General features: G+C 44.8%; 1 protein-coding gene across 1 annotated transcript in view; it reads right to left on the bottom strand.

Annotated features, from left to right (window-relative positions):
- Window positions 1–9,367: 9,367 nt before the first annotated feature.
- adgra1b (adhesion G protein-coupled receptor A1b) overlaps window positions 9,368–23,571 on the bottom strand; it is a 144,449-nt gene continuing 130,245 nt past the window's right edge. Inside the window, exons 17-19 of the mRNA XM_079279793.1 lie at window positions 20,820–20,965; window positions 11,156–11,251; window positions 9,368–11,042 (exon numbers count right to left, since the gene is read on the bottom strand). Coding sequence (XP_079135919.1) covers window positions 9,614–11,042; window positions 11,156–11,251; window positions 20,820–20,965 — 1,671 coding nt within the window. The 3' untranslated portion in view covers window positions 9,368–9,613. The remainder of the gene's footprint in view (window positions 11,043–11,155; window positions 11,252–20,819; window positions 20,966–23,571) is intronic.

The raw sequence follows: 23,571 nt of genomic DNA on the forward strand, positions 1-23,571 counted from the left end.
GGTGAAAGAGACAGCTGGATGCCGGGTTTCTACAAACAAAGGGAAGCCAGTGATTGTATCAAACAAGGATAAAATACTGTTACTTTATTTCTACCCTGTTATGTTGCTTGTTGAAACAGTTTGCAGTCTTGAGTATTATGCTAAAGATAGTTTGAGAGTATTCACCATTGCAATAATAACTACAATATTTTCATCATTATCAAAAATTTCATGACAAACTTGTTAAAGAGCAAATGAATTCGTTCATCAGCCATAAATAACGATACTACTGCGATGCATAGCAATACATGTAATTAACAAAAGGTTTCGCAGTGAAGTGGAGTACTGAATGCACAACAACTGTGACATATGGCTGTGTGCAAACAGCACCGTGGGTTGGTGTTTTGGTGCCCAAATATATGTGTGAATATATGTGTGTGTGTGTGTGTGTGTGTGAGGGTGAGGAAGCACTTGGGCATGAACGTTTGCATTTAGCTGGAGGAGGATGGGGGGGGGGGGTTGAGTTCAGCAGGGCCCTCCATTTCTCACCTCCATCTGAACACTTAATTACTTCAGCTGGTTAATCTTTCACTGAATATAAATCTGTTAGATAGGCATGTCTGGGTGAAAGCAGGCCGTGATTTAGAGATACCCCAGTGCTTCTGCTGCTACACGTGGCCAAGACAATATTTTGTGCCGAGCAGATCGGAATCACTAATTACACTACCGCACATGTGGGAATTCCAAATTGACTTGTGTTTTGCCCGATATCATATAATTAGCATGACCTTTTGTTTTGTGCTTACTGTATGGGCGGCTCAGCAGCTATCATCTCTAATCTGGTTGAATACGAGTTGCTCTATCCGTCGCTCTGTAGGAAATCCTTCTCCAAGCTAAAAGAAATAAAGGAACCCAGCTCCTGCATTAACCTGCCTGCTGACCTCTGTCACACACACACACACACACACACGCTGTAAATAAAGGCTGTTCACTGACACCCACTTGTGTCCCTCCACACCCGGAGTTACCAACTCTGACCATGAGATGGCACTCCTGTACAGCGAACAGAACAGAGTACAACTCTGAAACCAAAGACGGGCCTTGCGGTCAGATGTTTCTGTGGGTTTGCCTTGTTGACGAGTGAAGCAGCGAGCAGCTATTACATCCCGCTTTAACATCCGCGGCTGTCTTTACATGGTGGGTGGCCGGCAGCAGCTCTTATTTAAGTGAGTACTAGACTTCTGTTCTGTCACACCGAGAGAGGAAACCCAGAGGAGCTCGTCTGACCCGCATGCTCCAAGCCTTTCAGAGTCCAGTGCACATCTGCAATCTGAGATTCCCAGAGCTCATGAAAACAAATGAAAACTGAAGACGGATTGCCTTTCTGGAGCGCACAGTCGGTGCCATGAATCCTTAATGAGGGAATGTAGTCTAAAATGAAAAATTGCACCCTGGGTCGTAGCCAGGATTTTAGAAATGCAGAGAACCACTCAAAGAAAATCAGGACTCTAAACCATTTTTGGGTTGTTTTTTTTCAATTCCTTTATTACACAGTAACAGTAGAGGGAATGAGATGAGAGCGAGATGGAGAATGGCGCGATATGAAGGCCCCGGCTGGAGGATGCACTTCATGGCTGGTGCCTTAACCCCTTCAGTGTTCAATGATACTGTCTGTAAATCAGATTTTTCCAAATCGTAATGTTTTTTCAATATGGAGCCCTGAAAGTGACAAAAGGCAGTAAAAGCTTTCACACTGGCTATAACCACTGACCTGCATTGTCTGGTGTGGTTGTGTGAGGAAAGCTAGCTGCAGCTGGGTGTTGAAAGAATACTCGCTGTTAATGTATCAACGGAGGCGGAGTTTTCAATTCCTCTCATCAGTAAAACAGAATGCACCGTAGCCTCTAATAATAGATTTATTGTTGTGAGGCGACAATACGAACTCTCAGGCCTCCTCATGCGGCCCAACTGTGTACTGCATATTTAGATGTTAAATAAAGGACAATGGAAGAAATTCTGTGAATTTGTTCGGCGACCCATCCCTTGTGCTGGATGGACACGCCCATCTCATTATCACGCAAGAATAAGGGAAATTGGAAATGTGGGGAAAATATGAAATGGAAAATGATTAAATGTGTGCTAAGACAAGGAACACAATGTTAAGCCCTGCGATGGTCTGGCGACCTGACCACGCCCGATGTCAGCTGGGATCGGATCCAGCCTCACAGATGGATGGATGGATGGACAAAATGTTAAAATCTCTAAGCGTGTATTTACAACAGAGCTCATTTCAGGCATCGTACCAAAACACACATTCAATAACCCATTGACTTTGAGATGTGGGAAACCGGAAGTGCAAACATGCTGACTCATTTCCTGCAGCGCTCTATTCAAATAATATATACATATATTTATTTTTTTAAATATAAAGTCTTGCCAGGCTTGCCAAAACACCCAAACTTAAAAAAGTGAAGTATATGTCATGTTAAAAAACCTCCATTTTCTGGTTATAGAGGAGGTGAACACCAGTTATTGGCAGCTGTGTAGGATTGAACACACCTGTAACAAACAGCTACTATAGCCTCACTCCATCCTCTCCATCCTCTCAACTCCCCTCCTTGCTCCCTGGTCTCTTGCCCACCATGCCGTCCCCAGCTGTCTCTCCTCTGAAGGAGGGAGGATGAGAAGGGGGGGGGGGGGCAGCCTGCTTGCCTGTTGTGTTCGCCCCCTTGATGTTACAGACCGCGGTGGCAGCCTCTTAGGCCTCCATAATCCTGCGGATTGTTGCATTCATGATTCTATGCTCCCTTCTAGTTGTAGTCGTGTTGCGTCACCATTTGAGGAAGCTATAAATAACAGGGAGAGAGAGAGAGAAAGAGAGAGGGTCGCGGGGGAGGGAGGGGAGACACAGGACCGTCACACACTCACACACATGGAACAACACAGCTTGGCAGCTACTGGCTCCCTCAGCACCCAACACACAGCTTTGAGGTTTAGAGAGCGCAGTAATAATCACACTTACCTGACTCAGTCTTTGGCTTGCATGACAATGCTCTCACAGAAGGATTTGATGCATTCAAAAAAACAACGTCAGCGCAACAAGTTAACGGAAAAATATTCAGACGTGTCACTCACCGAGACGTCAAACTCTGTTTTATTTTTCTCCTCCAGACTGAGAAGCTGAGGATTGTCACATCATAGACTGAAAACCAGATGCGGCTGTGTTGACAGTAAGCCACTGTGAAATAGCAGAATGGGGTTAAGCTTGGGAAAATAGGTTGGGGTTTTTGTTCATCACTTTCATGTGCTTTGAGAGGCGATGCACGTCTTCAGAGGTCTTCTTGAGGGAAGCTGAGAGACTGCAACTGGCTGCAAGGCAACCACTGCAGAGGGAGAGACACATACTGAGGCGAAACACAAGTATGACAAACCCAAGAAAACCAATGGAGCTGTTCTTGTCGTCGTTACTGCGTCACTGTGACGGCGTCATCGCTAATCTCCGAAAAACTGATTCTGACTACACCAGGCAGAAAAAGTGCAATATTTCCCTCGGAAATGTAGTGAGGTGGAAGTATGAATTAGTATGACATAGAAAATAGTATCTAAAAATGATCCCGGGAGTTAGCATGGTAATTTAGCTAAATTTAAAGGGGCTGAATTCGATTTTCAGATCATTGACACAGCAGTAAAGACCTTGTGGAGTACCTGAGCAGAGAATGAAGTCACTCTCCCTCTGTGTGTGTTGTAATCCGAGCATCTCTGTGCTTTGTTTACAAAGCCGGACCGGCAGCGTGTGCACGTTAATGCACGATCCTGTGAGCGTGTCCCACTGGCTAGCTTGCGGTCGGCGCTCTGCACCGCACCGATACAGCGGTTACAGCTCATAATGCCGTCCCGACTGACGGCGTCGTCGCGGAAGAGTAGCGCCCACCCTTCCCCCTCAGGAAACAGTGGTAGCTCTGTCAGCACTGTTACCGCTGTTAGCACTGTTAGCTGCTATCCCCCGCCGTCGCCATGTTGGAAGTTGTGTGGATCCAATCCCTCAATTCTCTGAATTTAGCACCTACTTAAAATTTGTCAAAATCCTACATTTCCCATAATACAACTGTGTTTTTCACTAGAGCCTCCCTGCATGTAAATGCCCATGTCTTTTAAACTCCATGGCCTTAGTCTTTACAACAGGCTTGACATTAAAAACATGTGAGCCTCCGAGTCCAAGCCGAGATAACCCGATGACATCATGATGACATCATCAGGGTTATTTTCTCAGAAGACATTTTTACAACCATTCTTACAGGCTAAGTACTCCCAAAGATCAGTGAATCCACGTGTAAAAGATGTGCCTTATGTACGTGAGTTTGTACTGAGTTACTTTCTACCACTGCAGTAGCCTTTCAGTCATACACACACACACACACACACACACACACACACGCACAGCCCCCATTAGAAACGTAGCTTCTAAGAACCCAAGTGATGATATCTAATAAGAGGTTTTGCCCACCTCTTTCTCTCTCCTCTTCCTCTTTGATCTCTCCACCTCACTCCTTCTGTTCCCCCTCTTCCCGTAAGCCTCAAACTATCCACCCAAATCCACCCTCTCAGTCTCCCTCCGTTCTCTCTCTCCCCCCCCCCCCTGCGAGTCTACACCATGTTATTTAAGTCAAGGACGGCATTAGCATGACGATCACAGCCTTCCATCAAAAGTCTTGTCTGCCAAGGCTGGAGCTGGAGGAGAGAGGCTTCGGTATCGGGGTGGAGGGAGAACGACTAAACACGCCAAATGTAAGGAGAGAGAAAAAGAGAGAGATGGGGAGCCCAAAGGCACATAGACACAGGATAACACGGCCTTTAAGGAATTGAAGATGATTCCTGGCTACGCAAGACAAAGCATACATGTGTCTGCATTAAAGAAAAACATAATCCGTCGGGTTGATCTACACACTTGAAGAATGAACCCTCTCTGTCAATGAGAGACAAAAGCGTTTTTTTTTTTGCAAGTCTCAAGAGATGGACAAAGAGACTCAAAGAGACTCTGGAAACGCAGCCTCCAGATCACATGCACAGCTCTGACGTCACCGCACGTAAACCAGACCCGACTGTGTGCATGAATCCCTGCTTGTTATTCCACATCCTGCTATTTATGTTACCACAGGTAAAAGAAACACATGCAACTCGTTGTCTCCTCATGGATCACCCTCTCACTTACTCTCCCCCTCTCTCTCCACATGCTCTCCATTTACAAACCTATTTATTACAACAGGAAATTTAAATACAGTTAATTGTATTATAAACACACATCTGTGTTACTAAAACCAGATTAATTCTTAATGAAACAGATGCCATCATGGGCCAATTTCTCCCTTCGCCAATGTGCCGCGGCCTGCAGTCTTACAGCCACATGGTGAGGCATCCCTTTCTCTCTGCTTTTTTGCACTGACTGTCTGTGGTTTAGCTGAAAGCGACAGCACTTTCTGGAAGAACAAAAACACTTCAAAGATACCCGTGGTGATTAAAGCCTCAAACTCGTTATCGATAAAAACCACCACTGCAGCTCATTTGGCGTTGCAGCACATGAATTTAATTTTTTTTGGGAGGGGGGGGGGGGGGGGGGGTGTACTGGCTTCAGACGTCCATGACTCACCTCTAATGGACGCCATGCAGTACTCATGTTTGGTCTGCGTCTACACAGCAGACAGAGGAGGAGAGATGGGGTCCGACATTTCACATGGCTTTCAGTCAGACGAATAATCTGATGAGGGAGGGAGTGACGGAGGGAGGGAGGGAGTGACGGAGGGAGGGAGGGAGTGACGGAGGGAGGGAGGAGATGCGTGGCCTCGGAAAAGAAAAGAAAAAAATTAAGAATCCAGCTGCATTTGAAATGTGCTCAGGCGTTTCATGGCCCGTCAACCCTGGCTGTGATTTGCGATGCACGGGAGACACTATGTCCTGGGCGATGCGTGCACATGTGGACACCTGTGCATGTATGTGTACAAGGTCTGGGCATGCATAAAACACACACACACAAACACACAGAGAGCGGCAGTCAAGCCTGCTATCATTTGAATTCCTCCCCTGTGGTGGCTCCGTCGGGCATCTCAATCTCCATCACGCTGTCAGAAGAAATAAACACGTTACGGCGAGAATTGAGACAAAAATAAATAAATAAAGATAAAACAACCTCGCATTCATCGTCGTGTACGATAAATGCACTCTCTCTGCTCAAGCACACAAACACAAGGCCAAAGATGCTCTCATCCGTTGCATGGTGAAAAAATACATTTATTGGAATCTGTGTCAATGTAGAAAAAAGTGAAAACTGGCTTTCGGTTTCTGTCACAGTACCACAGGTGAATATTCTAGCAGCTGATGAGTTCTGGTGAGTCAGCAAGCTCGTTTTAGGGCAGTACATCTGCGACTGATGACAACACAGGAGTCGGCCTACGGTGGCCTCATGACACCAAACACATCGTCTCAGGCTGCGACTGAGACACCACCACCAGCAGATTAACCTAGCCCACTGTTCTCTCAGTCTAATGTGGGTTTAGCGGGGGAGGCTGATTTCAAAATGCTTTGTTGTGATACTGTTACAAATCCCTTTCCAGCGACTACAAAGCCGGGGCCACTGACTGCCAGCATCTACGGCGGCTCAAAGGAGGCCGTATCCTGTGATCAAGTGCGGGCCACTGTTTAATAACTCACAAGTTGGCCGCCGCAATATCCAATTTTGTCCCGGACCCTGGAGATAACTGTGCAAAGCTATGATGTTCATGCATCATCTCTGATGTGGGGCGTCCTTTCACTATTCAAAGCCTGCCATCCAAATAAAGGGAGTATCACATTAATATTTCTCTTTTCTCCTGTCACTTTGTTTGACGTTTCCATAATAAACATACTGTAAGTGACAGATTCTATCCTGGCAGGCCAAGCGTTGTCATGGGTAGTGCATTTTCTATTTCTGATATGACAGGATAAACTCACAACACATGGCGAGTCTGCATACTTTATGAAGTCAACTAAAATTGCAACAGAAAAAAAAGGCATTGGAAAACAACAAAATAAAGGACATTTCTAAACTCAGATACTGAGTATTAACATTGAGAGGTCAGTTTTTTTTTCTTTACATATAGACTTATTTTATTCTTAAATATCTTAAATCTCATATAAAATAATTCATCAGAAACTGATTCTATATACACAGACAAGAGTGCACAAGATGGATAAAGAGATGGTGTGCATGCCGAGGTGGTTTCGCGAGAGCAGGGTTTGCTGTGAGACTATATGCGCTGCTTGTTTTTTTAGTTTTTTTATAGCTTAGCTTTTCTGACAAGATGTGTGAGTGGTTTCGTGTGGAGTATCATACTCAATATCATCATTCATGAAACAAACAAGTGCTTCTAAATCAATACAAAGCCTCTGTTGCCTTCTCTTTGGAGTGGCAATTCTTCAAAGAGAATGTGACCTTCACGGTAACAAATAAAATAAATAAAACGATCTACACTTCAACCTTGGCCTCTCCTGACATAAGTCTTCCAAAGCAGAACCAAGAGCATTGTGATTTTCTGGACTGGGTTCTAGGATAAAAGGGCGAGTTCACACCAGTCTTGTTTAGCCGAGCAGCGTTAGCGGTGTAGACCCGGACCGCTGTCAAGCTAACTCTGGAGCGGTTCACAGGACGGAATTAGCAAGCTAGCTAACTGACTAGCCATCCAGAATAACATTTAACAACTTTGTTTCATCCCCACATTCTTGTCACAGCGTAGGAAAGCAGATTACAAGCGCAGAGGAACCAGCGCTATGACCGCCACAGGACTTTTGTTTACAATTTCTAGAACGTTTGAGTTTGGCGAATGCAAACCGGACCAGTTGAAAAATTGAAACAATGTATCATCCTGGCATTGGTTTGATTCAGGCACTGGACCTTAAGGTGTGAACCCGCCGTCGGTCGTGTTAAATGGAGATCTCGAGTGGGAAACAATAAGCTGTAGTAAGACAAAAGAAAGAAATAAAGAAAAAACTTAAAGGGACTGCATTTGCACTTATTTCTGCCAGGTGTCCTTTTGTGGCTTTAGCTAATAGTGGGTGAGGCTGGCCTACATGTTTAATTAGTTTTCAGTATGAGGGAAAATAATAGGACTAGGGCTGGGTATCGTTTAAAATTGACCTATAACGATACTAATACCAGTACCCTTAAAGTGACAGTGATGGCAATCAGGTACTTCATTTGATACCCATCATGTGAATGGAAACCCTCAGCCCCCCCCACCCCCAAGGTTAACACTGTTAGCTCTGTCAGCACTGTTGCTGCTGTTAGCGGTGTATGCGCTGTTAGCGCCGCTAACTAGCTGCTAACTGTCGGCTCCCTTGTGCAGGTAGGAAATGGATTGGCTGTGAGCTAACCATACACCTTTTCTTTTTCCTGATATGGGCGCAAAAAAGATCAAATGCAGGTCGCGTTTGACTGGAGAAGTTTCAACACTACCGGTTACTGGGTTATTTTGAGTTTTAGGTATTGAGTACCGATACCCAGCCCTATGTTGGTCACAGGCAGGTTTCCCAGAGCAGCTTGTTGTTTCGTCGATTATCACATTCACTCTTTTTTCCGAAAACGTTTTGAGTGTTGATTTTACAAAGAACCATATGCTGGTGCCTGATAGTATGTGCGAGCTGAGCTGAAAGGAATTAAAAAACCTGCACACTAGCAATGTGGGGCTAACGGCTGTGGGGGCCGGGCTCTATGTGGCCGCACTGGATCCAATGACTCAATGACACCAACTCTCTATTCACAATGGCCAAAGCTGTTGCTGTTGAAGCTGCCGTTATTTACTTCTCTCCAGAAAAAAAGAAACACAACAGTGAAACATCATACAGACAGCACGATCAATACCAACCTGCAAGAGGATGCTTCATTTCACTTCTCTTTCTCTGTTGCGTTTGATTTTCACAACTTAACTGGCATCCACACTGGAGAGCGTATCTTTGTATATATTGTTTAGAAAATCTCTAATAGATGTTCACAGTTGCTTGACTGGATGGCAAAAATACCCATGAAGTCTAAAATTGCTGGTTTAGTCGTCTAAAACATGGATGTCAAGAGTTCAAAAGTACTGGAGGTTCACTGGGTCATCGTGGGCTAATTGATGGGTTCAAAATCTTGCAGCGCGTTGCCTTTGAGCACTAACACACATATTCATACATACAACCATTGATGTTCTTGGACATATATATATATATATATATATATATATATATATATATATATATATATATATATATATATATATATATATAGAGAGAGAGAGAGAGAGACATCTGTAATAATATGGAACAGTGGAAATACCTTCAATTACATCTGATGGTTTGGTGTGACATACGTTTCATAAATTCTTCTTGTGGAGGAGATTGTGTTCTGTGTATGGACGCTCTGCGGGGAGCATTTACGTGAGATCGGATTTCTGTACAGTAAAACAGCACACATAAAAACATGAGGACATGAAAATAAAAACATCCCACGCTGATTATGATGTTTCAAATGTTGTTCAATTCATTTTTTTCTAGAAAGGGAGGCAAGGGTTTCATTTTTTTTTGGCGGGATGATGAACAGGGGTGCTGCCCATCTCCCCTGTTTCCCACACTACACAGTAGTTTCATTCTTCCAGGGTCCAGTGCGTATATTCCCCGTGCTGTCCGAAGTGTACAGTAGTCCTTCGTGCAGGCCCCCTTTAAGAATCCCATTCTGATTGGGCGGGTTCTGGGGGTAGGATTGTCTGCGCGGGGCGTGCATCTCCAGGTGGTGATGTGTCGCCAGCGGGTCCTGCTCGGCCACTTTGCCGCAGCCACACAGGAAGACGCCTGTGTCGCCGGCCTCTGCCGGGCACAGGGAAGGGAAAAGGTCAGCCTTGGTGCAGCAGATGTGCCTGTGGCAGGGGTTATGGCACGCCAGGGCCTCGTGCGTGGTGGCTGCAGCGGCGTGGCATGTGTGATGCCCATCATGGTGGCCTTCGTGGGCCAGATGTGGACAGATGTGGGCGTGGCGCTCGTGCGTGCTGTGGGGGCTGTCAGTGTGTGAGCTGTGCATGCTGCCTCCATCCACGCTGGAGGGGATGTGATAGGTGTACTCCCTCTCGCTCCCAGCCCCGCAAGCACCGGCCCCGGCCCGCCGGCTGAAGTGACGGCCTTTAGTCCTGGTGCTGCTCTTTAGGCAGGGGTGCAACTGGATCCCCGGCCGGTAACCCTCCGGGTCGGCATGTAGCAGCACGTGCGTGGCCGACGGCTCCTCTTCCATCAGCTGCTGGCTATGCAGGGCGGCGCAGCACGGCGTCACCGGTGCCAGACACGTCACGTGATTCTGCGAGGACGGAAGGGCGGCGTGCTTGCAGTGACTTAGGCTGCAATGGCTGCAGCTCGTCAGTGCTTTGCCCTGACATGGTGAGTCGTGGTGGCAGTGGCTGTGGCCGTGGCCGTGCCCGGTGGTGTCTCCATTCACGTTGACCTTGGGCCGCGCTTGGGCGGGCCCGTGGGCGCCGGAGCAGGCGTCGGCACGTCGCCCGGGGCAACAGGAGCACCAGCAGTGCCAGACATCGTCGCGCTTGGCGCAGTGGTGGATGAGGATGAAGAGGCCGAGGGTGACGGAGAAGGCACCGTAAAGGCAGCTGAAGATCATGTCCAGGAAGTGGCCCTGTGACACGGCCAGCGCCCCGAAGGTCCAGGTGGCCAGGAACAGGAAGAGGGTGAAGGCCGCCGTCCGGAGCTGAGCCTTGAAGGAGTGCTCATTGGCTAGCAGCGCGGGGTTGATGGGGACGCCCGGGCAGCCAGCGGGGCAGTGGCCCCCACCCGACGGGGCTGCCAGGGCTCCAGGCTCGGCTCCCTGGTGGCAGTGCGTCGGCACGTCGACGGCGGCCAGCCTCTGGTGCTCCGCCGTCAGCTGCTTGAGCTCGTACTTCTTTTCGGGGTGTCGCCGCAGCTGGATGAAGGTGCAGATGAAGTAGATGCATGTCACCAGGATGATGAAGGCCACGGGGCCAAAGAAGGCTCCCAGGCTGGGCTCCCACGCCATCCAGCAGCTGCAACACACACACACACAAACGTAGTACTTAGATGTATGAATAACAGACTGCAGACTGCATGCAGCAGAGTGTGCAATTTAACCTCGAGAGCACAAAACAAATGGACTTACTACGGCGCTTGCTCCCCGCTGCCATAGTTGTCTATATTGACGGCTGCCGTGACCCCGCAGATGATGAGGGGCACTCCACCACTGACGAAATAAAATCTGTGAGGTGATAGAGGGACAAGCAGAGGCAGAGGCAAGAAGAAAGTTTAGGAATCCTGTATCACATACAACAGCACACTGTGAAAATGAGACTGGGAAATTGTTTTCGGCACAAGAGAAAGATAACAAAAGAAAGATCCAAACAGACAAATAAGATGTTAGACTGGTGCAGCGAGTGGAGCTCACAACAAACAGGCAGTGATGCTGAGGAGAAGGCACAAGAACGTCTTTGCCAGCTGTCCTTCCCCCACTTTCCTCAAATGAGACTTGTGAGCTTGTCAGTGTGTTTGTGATCACACCTACTGTTTGTTTTCTTTGCTGCAAACCAACGTGTGAAACAAATCTGTTTCCTATCGACGTGAGCATGATTGACTTGTCAAGCCGCAATTTATGGCATCTGCTGTTTGTAACAGCTCAGCAGACGTGAAGAGAACCCTGGATACGAGCAGAAGGAGACACGGAATTTGAATTCAGTTTTGCCTGCAAAGCACCAGAAGTCGGTGCGGGTAACCTACGCTGGTGGAAACCTTCAAGTTAGTTTGGAATATTTTGCAACTCTCTTGAGTGACAAACACTTTCAAGCGAGTAGGTGTAGTTTCAATAGCAACATTCTCCTCTTCACATACAAACCACACTAAGGACTTCATAAACTGTTGCAATAGTGCCTGTTGTGAACAAATGTGACTTCACATGACACCAGGCGGCAACCTCTGGTTCTGAGAGGTGAAGCCAACGCTGAAGGGCCTTAAACATGCATTCTCTCTACTGGCCATCAGGGGGCGACTCCTCTGGTTACAATAGGAAGTCAGCTTGTATAGAAGTCATTGAGAAAATGACTCTGACTTGATTCATTACCTCAGTAAACATTGTAAACATGAGTTTATGAACTCAATCGCGAGTCTTCTTCAATACAGCATGATGTTCATTTAGTAAATTATGGTCCCATTTAGTTTTATGTTAGCTGTGTAGTAATACATCCAAAGGCCTTTATTGGCTGAAGACGGGGAAAAAAGAAAAGCTTCTGAGTTTTTACGAGATAAAAACAGCTGCACTGAGCGTCTGCCCTCCACCAGGCTGGACATGTCTGGGATTCAGTGTGGATTGTTACATTTGATAAATTGGAAGCTTATCTGTTCTGTAGAGCGAGCAAGTGGCCGACATCTAAAGTGCTTCAAGAAACGCAGTGGATTGCCTTTACACACTTTTAACTACACATCGGGATCATTGCTGCTCAGCATTAGGGGTTTGTATGGTACAAAAACCTTCACGGCATACGGTATTACACAATCATCATTATTGGTGTTAATATCATTGTTAGGTACATTGACCCTTTAAAGGAATGAAACAATGTTTTTCTTTGGTTGAACAAAGCATTGCCCATTATTCTGAACTAAGCCACAGTCACATGTATCCATGACAATAGTTTCATTGTTTTTCTACAGGTACATAAAGCATAAACGCAGGGGGATCAATGAGCACTAAAAAAACATGATTCAACAATCAGTTGATGATATACAATCAGATTCGACGATGTAAATTCTTAGAAGGGGACATCCCTTCCCGTAGATACCCAAAAGTGCATGGCATGATAACCATCAATTATACCATAGTAGACCGTGAAACCAGTTCATACCTCTGCAACCCTACTCGGCACACTATGCGTTGGTTTTGAGCCTTTTCAGACAACAATGCTCGACTGCGAGATACAATTAAACACATTAAGAGCAAAGGCAGCGCATCCGAATGTGAAGTAACGTCAGCAGCAGACTGTGAACAAATGAGGAAGTAACAATGGAAAGAAGAAAGAAAATGGACATGTTTGCTATTTTTCTGCGTTGCTCTTAAAATTGCATCTATTGTACTGTAACCGCCTCGAGTATCGCCATGATGAGTTCTACCTACGTAGTGCAAAATCAGAAGGTCTTCTCATCAGCTTGGTATGATCAGGCCCTCATCTGCCTCCCAGTGAATACACTTTCGTAATTCTTCAGGTACACGGGCGATGCTCTCAACAATGCACTTGCGTCACAATATCGCACATGTCATGAGCTTTAAGAATGCCGGGCAGGAACAAAGCTCATCCCCAGCAGCCCATTTTCTCTGCACTGTCCCCCCCCCTCTCTCTCTCTGTCATCCACTTTCCTATCCAACACTATGCTATTTCCTCTTCCTTCCAATTCAATCTCAACCTCTGTCACCGCTCTAACCTTTCCACCACTCCGTCTTCCTCCATCTTCGTCCCTCGGTTTCCGTCCCTTCTCTCCCTCAGTCTCTCTCTCCCAATCTGTCCTCCGTCACAGAGCACCCGTCCCCCAAAAAATTCAATTACAATCAAGATGTTTGTCTGGGCTGGTTTGGCGAGGGGGGGCATTACCGGCCTGTCAGTGGAACGGCTCCCCCGGGGGACTCTCCTCTCCAACAGAAAGCCATTTACAGCCGTCAGCCAGAAAAGCATAAATGAGAAGAACTAGGATGTTAAAGCGCCCTGCGTTGTATAAGCCTCATTCCCCTTCATGCCCTCTAGGAAAGCCTGCTTGTGTTACATGGAGCATACGTGCAAAAAACGCAAACATACATGTGTGATCCAATCACTGTCTATATATGCTGCTCTGCTTTTATGCAGAAAAGGTGCTCCTTCACATTGACATTCTTACCAATGCACAAACACTTTGACGGATGCATTTTTGTTGGCCATTCTATTAAAAAGAAAAGGCTGTGAATGCAGAGTTGTGCTTCTGAGTGAGTTTAGGAACAGCAATCAATTGATCTAAATAGACCCTGAAGTGCCTTTTAGCCGGCAGCTACACAGTGACTCCAGCCATGCTCGCTCCTCTGCTCGCGCACCGTCCTCTGTCTTCTCTCTGGACCCGGTCCAGGATCCACATAGCACAGCTGGGGTTAGCTTAGCTTAGCATAAAGACTGGAAACCGGGGAAACAGCTAGCTGGGCTCTGTCCAAAGGTAACAGCACTTCTAAAGCTCACTAATTAACGCATTATAATGCATTTAATGTGTACAAAAACTGTTTCAGATTGTGGTTTCATGAGAAGTTGTGTGCCACAGTATTTCTTGCTCAGGCAGATATTGTTAACCTGTTGACGGAGCCGAGCCAGCTTTTCCCCCTTTGTTTCCAGTAACTGAGCTAAGCTAAGCTAACTGGCTTCTAGCTGTAGCCTTTTATTTATAGAGGAGCAGCACGTAAATTAATAATTCCAATACGTTATTTCCAGGTCCGAGGAAAGATCAATCAATATCTGTGAACATGAGCTACTCAGAAGTAAGTCTCAAACTTGTGATGTCATCGGGTGTATGAGAAATGAATGGGACAATCGATGCTTGAAAATGTACCCGGATACTCGGAACATTCCCCCGGATGCTCCCAGCGACATCTATAATCAGTCATTCCCAAAGACTGGGTCGCTAGATTGAGTTTATCAGCGTCATCAAATCATTTTGCAGAATTCCACTGAATGTCTTCCGTGGTCTTTTATATCTGCAGTACACCTTTGAGCCACATGGGGGTGCCTGGATGTTTGCATTGTTCTGATAATAGTAGCCTACTAATAACATTGAATCTTATATGAAAGGCTAGCATACATTCTCTGCGTTAACTCCGCCTAAAAGCATTTATTTGGTCTCATTTATAACGTATTTAACGTGTGTAAATGTTTTCAACAACAAATGTATTAAACAAAGTTGTGCTTTATCAAATGTATATCTCTCTGGACTGTCTTAGACCACACGAATAACATGTATGAATTTTGAAAATGGGCGCAGTTCCCCTTTAAGGGATAGATATGAGGGTGGTGTCTCCAGAGGCTTCTCATCTGACTCGGACAGATAATGATTTAGCCTGTTTCTGAAAATGCAGAACTTTTGCTTTTAAACAGCATTGTGCAACCGTCCAGTATATTCATTTCATATTCTTCTTTCCACTGATGTTAAGTCACTTTGTGATTTTAGAGCGATACTCTACCTCACTAGACCATTTCATTTTTGAATACACATATCTCATAGTTAATGCATCACCACTCACTGATACCAGCCATTTCCCTCTCAAAAGCTAAGAGTAGCTTCTCTAAAGTGCCCCCCGAACCTGGGAAAAGCAGATCTGTGTGATACAGCTTTACTCTGTGTCTTTTAAGAAGTGCATTAGCCTGTTTGGGATCCTTAATAATATTGACAGCTGGGGAAAAATGCTGCTGGTGACATTGCTTGAACAGATATCAAGTCTTACTTAGAGGAATGATCTGCGCCCATCACGCCAGATGACTGTCAGTTAACACCATGAGCAGGGACGTTTAATGTGTGTGTGGTCCGACGCGGTGCAGCAGGCTTTCTGACAAAGGTCAGTGCGACGGTGTGCTGGATACGCCATCAGGCGCTGTCAGGAGCGGAGGGACAGCGAGAGGTAGATGAGGATGAAGAGGCCGGTTGCTGCGAGGGGGAGGGAGGAGGCGAAATTGATTTGTCTCCAGCTGCTAAGTCTCATTGCCTGAGCCTGTCTGACGGGGAGCATTACAATCAATCACTGTGGATCAACTCGACTGCCGCGCCACACGACCTGCCCCCCCCCCCCACCGCCCCCTGGACCCAGACAAATTATCTCATTCACAAGAGGTGCATGATGGGAGAGCCTCGAGAACGTTCCGCACTGAAACCCCCGATCACGCAGGTGTCTGAGGATCTGCTTTGCGAGCAAAGTGCTGCCGGTGGCGTTGAGGGGGATCCTTATCTGGTGGGGTCCTTATCCTAAGTGACTTTCTGCGAGTCTTCAAGAATACATTATTGAGCAGATATCAGTTTTTAATAATGTCAGACATAAGATGCTGCTCATTTAAAGATTTTTTTATGGATATTAGTTCCAGGTGTATGGGTGATAAAGGTCCATGTGAGTGCTACATGTGTCCCACAAAACCTCTAAAACACCCCATAGAAAGCAAACAGTAAGTTATTCCACTAGGGTTCACATCCAGTGCAGCTCAACATGTATAAATCATTTTCTTGTGTGGGGGTCATTCGCTGTATCGTCTGGAAAATATTTCGCAAAATTCATGGAAATTCAAGCGACTGAAACGGCACTTGATATTTTCCAACAGCTTTAAGGAAACGATTCTGTAAAAAAACCGAATACGATTATATGACAAACAGGCATTTGTTACGGTGCGGCCTCTGTTTGCCTCCGTATCTGCGCTCTCGAAACCTTCCCTTAAAAGGATTTCTCGTCGAAGCGTCTTGGAGTTCAGCTCCAGCTGCAATGTGCAGAAGAGCTCACGCGGCACCTTCTCACCGCGGAGGAAGAGAGGCGCATGTGTCCACAAGCAGATCCTCTTAAACGCGGCAAAACGTCGCGAGTAAGCAAAAAAGGAATTAAGTGGAGAATAAGTGAAAAAAAGTAAAATCCCAATCATAAAAAGTAGAAATTCAATCATATGTGTGTCTCTAAGGGAACAGGCATTTAATGGGTCAAAGGGCTAAATGCATTTAGATTTGTGATGACGCTCCTGGCTCAGCAGCCTCCTGGGTGATTGAGGTAATTAGTTATAGCACGGGGTGATGCCGTAGCAACAGCTTGTTTTAAGTCGTTCACTTCTTCGTCCTTCCTCCTCCTCCTGACAATCATCTGCCCTCCATTATTTTTGCCTTACAGGGTAGTAGGAAGCCTCAAACAGAATAACTGAGCCAAAACATCTACTGAACACCCAGTTCAGCTATTCCAGACATTTTCCTCTAACAAATGCCTGCCAGAATGTGTATCTATACCTATGGGAAAATCTGAGGCTTCAACATGTTTTAATACTACAAAAAAACACATCATTGTTAGGCTAGAGCAGTGGTTCCTCACATTTTTTGTCTTGATGTAACATTACCCCCATATCCCTGTCAGATGAGCAACTCAACACCGCCTGGATCTTGTTCCAAAGCTGGTGTTTTCAGTTGATTTCATAGTCGATGAAGAATTGGAGATCAATCTTTTTTTTCCCATGCAAGCGAATTATGAATGTTTAGGTGGTCAATTTTGCATGCTTACTACTCCCAGCATGATCTCATGGTAAGGCATATTAAGGCATATCTCTTTTTAAAGGACATTTCACATGCCATGTCATACATTTTAAGTTTTTTTGCGCGTCATTTAACGCCCCGTTCTCATTGCTTTGAAAGCTTTCCACATGTCATTTAATGAACCCCTTCTCATTCCCAACTTGTCACATACGGACATGTGGTAGCAGTTTTAAACGCGTCTTTAACATTGTAAATTAATAACAACAATTACTTGACTGTGTTTAGGCAACACAACTTCCTGGTTAGGTTTAGGAACGGATCATGGGTTGGTTTGGATTGAAACATGTTTGTTACGTGAAGTTGTACATAAGTTAAATAGTCAACGTAAATAAGTCAACAGCTGACTTTTGGTTTCACGCGGGACAGGAATACTGGTCTGCTGGGTGAAAGTCATGTGTTTGTTTCACCCATACATCCATTACAGCTAACAGTGTTGATCCCTTACTTTTAGCTAATAGTGTTTATCTATTACTTTAAGCTAACAGTGTTTATCTATTACTGTAAGCTAACAGTGTTTATCCCTTACTTTAAGCTAACAGTGTTTATCCCTTACTTTAAGCTAATAGTGTTTATCCCTTACTTTAAGCTAACAGTGTTTTATCTATTACTGTAAGCTAATAGTGTTTATCCCTTACTTTAAGCTAACAGTGTTTATCTATTACTGTAAGCTAACAGTGTTTATCCCTTACTTTAAGCTAATAGTGTTTATCTATTACTTTAAGCTAACAGTGTTTATCTATTACTTTAAGCTAACAGTGTTTATCTATTACTTTAAACTAAGTGTTTATCCCTTACTTTTTTATCCATGACTTTTAGGTAATCATGGTGACTTCTCTGCTCGCTTGCTAACTAGCTTTCATGCAATAGCCTTAATGGCCTTAAGGTGTTCCAGCTGACTCACATTTGTGAGAGGTGTGTAACGTGCAGTTAACGGAGTTGTACCCCAAACCGGACAGTTTTTAGCTAATGTTTCAATACAATTCACTTACAATGTTGATAAAAATGATCGTGTAATGTTTTCAGTTGATTTAATGGTGTTAAACTGAAGTTAAACTTCGTACCTTTCAAACGAAATATTGTTGTAATTATTACAGTTAGCTTTGCCTTTACCAGAGTCGTTAAAACGATGCTAACACGGGTGAATTAGCCGTGCACTGCTCTTGGCCTAATCCGTACTGACTTCTATCCTCGTTGTAAACACTGGCTGCTGCTGGTTTTTCGGGGATATTCGCTTGTTCCAGGGTCGCAAAAATGACCATCAATGCTGTCAACACATCCGGGACCGTAGTTCTGTCCTTCACAATAAGATATCACGCTTCAACAACTCCAAATGATGCAATAAAAGCTCCTTAATTTCCGTTCGAGCTGTTTAAGCGTCGCCTGAGCGTTCTTTCTGCTTTCTCTCATCAAAGTCACTTTCCTATAGTATTTAGACATATAAACGTCCATATATATTCATGAAATTTGACACATAGATTATTTGATATGTATGAATTAATATTATTTACGTTTGGTTGGCGATCGCCGAAGAAAATGACAGCGTAATGACCGGAAAGGGCGTCACGACGGAATCGTTCGAGACAGGCCAATAGCAGCGAGCGCCGACCGAGGCAGGCCATCGTTACGTTAGTCTATCATAGCTGTGTTTCTTACCATGACAATACAATTACTGTACCTAATTCTTCCTAAATATGTACTCTTATTAGGATATACAGTTGCTTTTTTTATTATATCATAATTTGTATTTTCTTACAATTAATACAATTTCAAGTGCAGGGACACCTGGTTGGGACTTTGGGCAGGAGCATAGAAAGCCACAGATAATGATGATGGCAATACTTAGGGTAATGAGATTAAAACAGCTGCAAGGCAATCCTCTGTAGTTCCCTGTGACCCAACTGTTGCTCTATTTAAATGGCTTTAGGTAGACTGTTTTTGACTTTAATTACAATGACAAAATAGTTGAATGACCAGACAAGCCCAGTGAGGAAAGAAAGGAAAATACTTAAAGACATTCATTCTTATTCATATGAAGTTAACTGACTGCTGCTTGTCAGTTTTATGCAACTCCCTTTGTCAGAGTTCACAGAGTTAACAGCTTGAATATCACCTGTAACAGGTGAGTATGAGCTAAATAGGTCTCAGAACACAAGTTTGACTGATTAAGAGGAATTCACTTGGCTTCATAATCTCTGGCATTTCACAATAAGTGAATTATTATCATAATCATGTAAAAACTAAGCTTCTTTCCTCGTGGCTGACAGTGACTCAGGTTAAAAATGCAATTTCTTAACATGAGCAAATGTGGGAAAAAATCCAAAAGGAGAGCCGCAACGGTATAAATAGGAAGACCTGACAGCTATGTGACTACAGAGTGAACAAAGCCAGAGGCTTGAAAGAATGCAAACGTGGATGTCTCTGCAGATAAACGATGCAATAACTCATCTGTGTAAAGCTATTGTTGCCGTCTAAAAGGAAACATGAGCCAGCAAACACCTGACAAAATACATAAACTAGCATAAATCAATATACATATGCATGAATACTCAATACACACTTCTGCACACTTGGACGGGAGAAGGGCACATCGACCTTACAAACACACATATGATTAATTACTCAGTTCACTTAAGCCACATTCATTTGGATATTTGCAATTAGAAATAAAGAAACTCAAAGGCCTCAAAGTTGTACTCAATGCCACGATTCTCCCACACATGAACTCCTGTGTTAGCAGCTGGACGCAGGTAGGACCACATTCAAATCAAATCAGTAATAAGCAGGGCTTAAACTTCTCAAACATGATCAAATTTGTAGCTATTTTACTTGTGTATAACATTTATCATGGTCTGGCTCCTCCTCCGCTCAATGAATTTAAGAGGCAAAATATTTGACTTTTTACTCCAATACATTAGTTTTCAGGTTAAAATTTTACATAAAAAATACACATCAAATATAGATTAAGCTTTTTCTTCCTTCCTCCCCCACTGATCATTGTGCGACCCCCTCAGATGTCTCTTCAGAGGAGGCCCGACCCACTGGACTACACTACGTAAAGCTATTACAAACCTAGCCGAGCAGCTGCAACAGTAAAATACTATACTTACACATTGATGCATCAAAGATTTATAACAATAATAGTCGCATAGTCTGCAGAATTTGCTTTACCAAGAATTTGCTTTACCAAGAATTGTTGTTTTGGCACTTTTACAAAGTAAAGGATCCGAGTACTTCCACCACAGCTTAAAATCATTCATTCAAGCCAGTGATTGTACAAGACTTCTCACAGTTTCAGTCAGGTAATGTAATGACAACAAAGAAGAAAAAATGAAATAGCAAAGCAAATAATTGCAGAGTTAACCAGTCCTTGGCCTCTGAAGATATACACACACAGCAAGCAGCAAGAACAGAGCCAGAAAGATCGCACATATATAAAGGAGTTTGTTTACTCCTCCGTCTTGAGGCAGTCAGGGTTGAGGAGCTTTTGCGAGGACATTTCTGCTTACCTCAACAGGGGCTGTTTAGGGGGCGGAGGCGGGTCACCATCTTGGCTCTGCGGAGGCTTCTTGGTCACCTGCTTGTAAATGTTCCTGGCCGTCACCCCGAGCCACAGCATGGTCGACAGGGACGAGTAGTGCAGCACCACCCCGACCTGACGTAGGGTGAAATAGGGTTATTTATTTGACGTCTCTGAACGTTTTCCATATACTGTACACTGTGTCTCCCTGGAAAATGTCAGACTTGATTATTGTCCTGTGACTCAAAGCGAAGATGTTCAGGGGGGAGCTGCCACTCCTCTCTCAAAATAATACCCATCATCAATGTCACTCCAAGGGTGTCTCCGTAGAGACCTGCCTGCTTTGTCGTATCCTTCGCTAAAAGACAATGATACAAGAAATGTTCAAAAAGTGCTTCTGAATCATCAAGGTTGTTTTGGGATAAGAGCATTGCGGCGAGGTTATACTGTCGGATACCGAGTAGCTCCTTATCAGTTGAGTTAGAGGACACGGGGGTGTGCACTGCGAATAACAAATCTGAATATAAATGACAGTCACGTTGACAACTACCAGGGCGTGATTGTGTTCTGAAATGCGTACCTCCGCTCTTCCTCGCTTTAATATTCATGAATTATGTTTGGATGGGGGAACTGATCTCTGATCTAACTTTGTTTAAAGGCTTTGCCAGCTCATAGAAAGAGCAGAGAGTTATGAGAGAGCAAGAGAGAGAGAGAGAGAGAGAGAGAGAGAGAGAGAGAGAGGGAAAGGACAATGGAGGGAGAAAATTAGAATGCGCTGAGCCTTTTCTCCACCCAGTCAGTCTGCTCATGAGGTGACAACCTGAGACACCCAATCAAATGGCTTCTCGCCAGCCTGGTAGGCCGAGGGGCTGAAGCTAGTGTACCAGAGTCCAGATGCTAATTGGAAATGTCCTTGAGCTGGTTATAGAGAGCAAAGAGCGGGTGGGAAGTCAATCACTGCTGCGGAGTCAGAGCTTCATTAGTGCCAAGAGCAGACAGGGAGGACGTGTGTTTGCAAAATGGAAATAAGGGGGATTGCATGCTGTCAATCTAGCAATTCTCTTGAATAGTTAATACAGACCGCACAATTGTACATTAGTTGTCAAGCATATTCAGTAGTATGCAACACTATACTGCAATGCATCTATACTGCAGTATAGATGCACCTTGGAGGCGTGTATAAGTATGATTTCAGGGAGCCCTGTATGAGTTCTATTAATTATTCTGGACAGTCAGGTTTTTGGACATCCTCAGTCAAGATGTAACCCGACGCGCCAGATGGTTTGTTACAGAGAACCATCTGAGAAGCCCTCATTGGAAACTGTTGGGAAAAGGGCAGGCACATTCTTTCTTCGAAAAGAATACTTGGCAGTTGATTGGATGTACCATCTGTCAATCAAACTCATGTCGAAGCCAGTCGGGAGCAATCTCTGAACCCATCGGCTGGTGGTCTGGCGACGGATAAGCCTCTGGGGGCGAGGGGCTGTATTTCTGGGGTTCCTCTGTAGAAAGCAATTATCTGGGCCAAGACTTCCTGTTCCGTGCGCTACAGTCCGATCAGCAACTTGAGATACAAGACCGGAGGTGGAGAGACTTCACAAGTAGTCAGTTCACAAGCTTTCGCCATCGTCAGACGATAGCGGATGGGTTCCCAGGTTGCATTTCGGCCAGTGTGTTCTGCATCTTTTGCTCCCCGCACGGACTGTTTACCCGAGTTCAACTAAATCACGCTCAACCCCGGTTGAAAAATCGTAGAGATTTTCCATATAAATGCAGAATCTGTTTCTAGATATTACGTCTGGAGAAGAGCAAAAACATATTTTCCAGCGCGTAAAGCCTTCAGTGGCGTCCTTTGCTCTTCTATCAATGAAGAAAACCAGTTATGATGTAACCGATGCTGTTGCAAGCGCATTACTTGACAATGGCTTTTCATGACATCTTGTGATGCACACACTGTGACAGCAGCTGGTCAGATCTTAACTATGTGGGAGAAACTGTCCGTTTAGCAGCAGCACTTCTCAACTCACCAGCTGACACTTTTAGTTTCGACCAGAAAGTTGAATAAAAATCATAGTTTGATTATAAAGAGACCCCCCCCCCCCCCTCTATTGCAACAACACTGCATAAGACTCTCCAAAATCCCAAGATGAGCACACTCACTGATCTCAGACAAGTAAGCAACCAAATAATGACGCCAAACCCAAAACCAGATCATCCACCAGGACTGCAACTGGGAAATCAAACAGGAACAGCAGCTTGCCATCTCAGACGACGTCAGCCACGGATGTCACCAGAGAAACTACCACATCGGTCATGTGTTTACGAGCTGGAAACCACATATGTTTACATTTTCTTGACACAAATCCTCTTGTATGTGTGTGAATAATGACTGTTGATGACTCTCTTTGAAGCAAAATCTCTCGGATTGGAGGTCAGCCAAGCATCTTTGACGCTGTTCACATCCTGTCTCTCACCGACAGACAATGTTGGTTTCTCCAAAACCATAGTAAAGAACAAATCATTTCCCTTTTTTTCCGGTTACAGTAAGCATGTTTAGATAAGACCTACAATGAATCAGCACATGGATATGTTGATGAGGACAGTCTGATAGACACAGTCCCGTTTGCACTGTTGGTCTATTCATAGTTGCTGTGTGCTTTTCTCCGGATGTCCCTTTGTGGGTAAATACATGATTTGAGCCAGCGATCGGATCAGTGAGCAGCACAATCACCATGCAGTTA

Source organism: Melanostigma gelatinosum, assembly GCF_949748355.1.
Source record: "Melanostigma gelatinosum genome assembly, chromosome: 12".
NCBI classification, from domain to species: Eukaryota; Metazoa; Chordata; class Actinopteri; order Perciformes; family Zoarcidae; genus Melanostigma; species Melanostigma gelatinosum.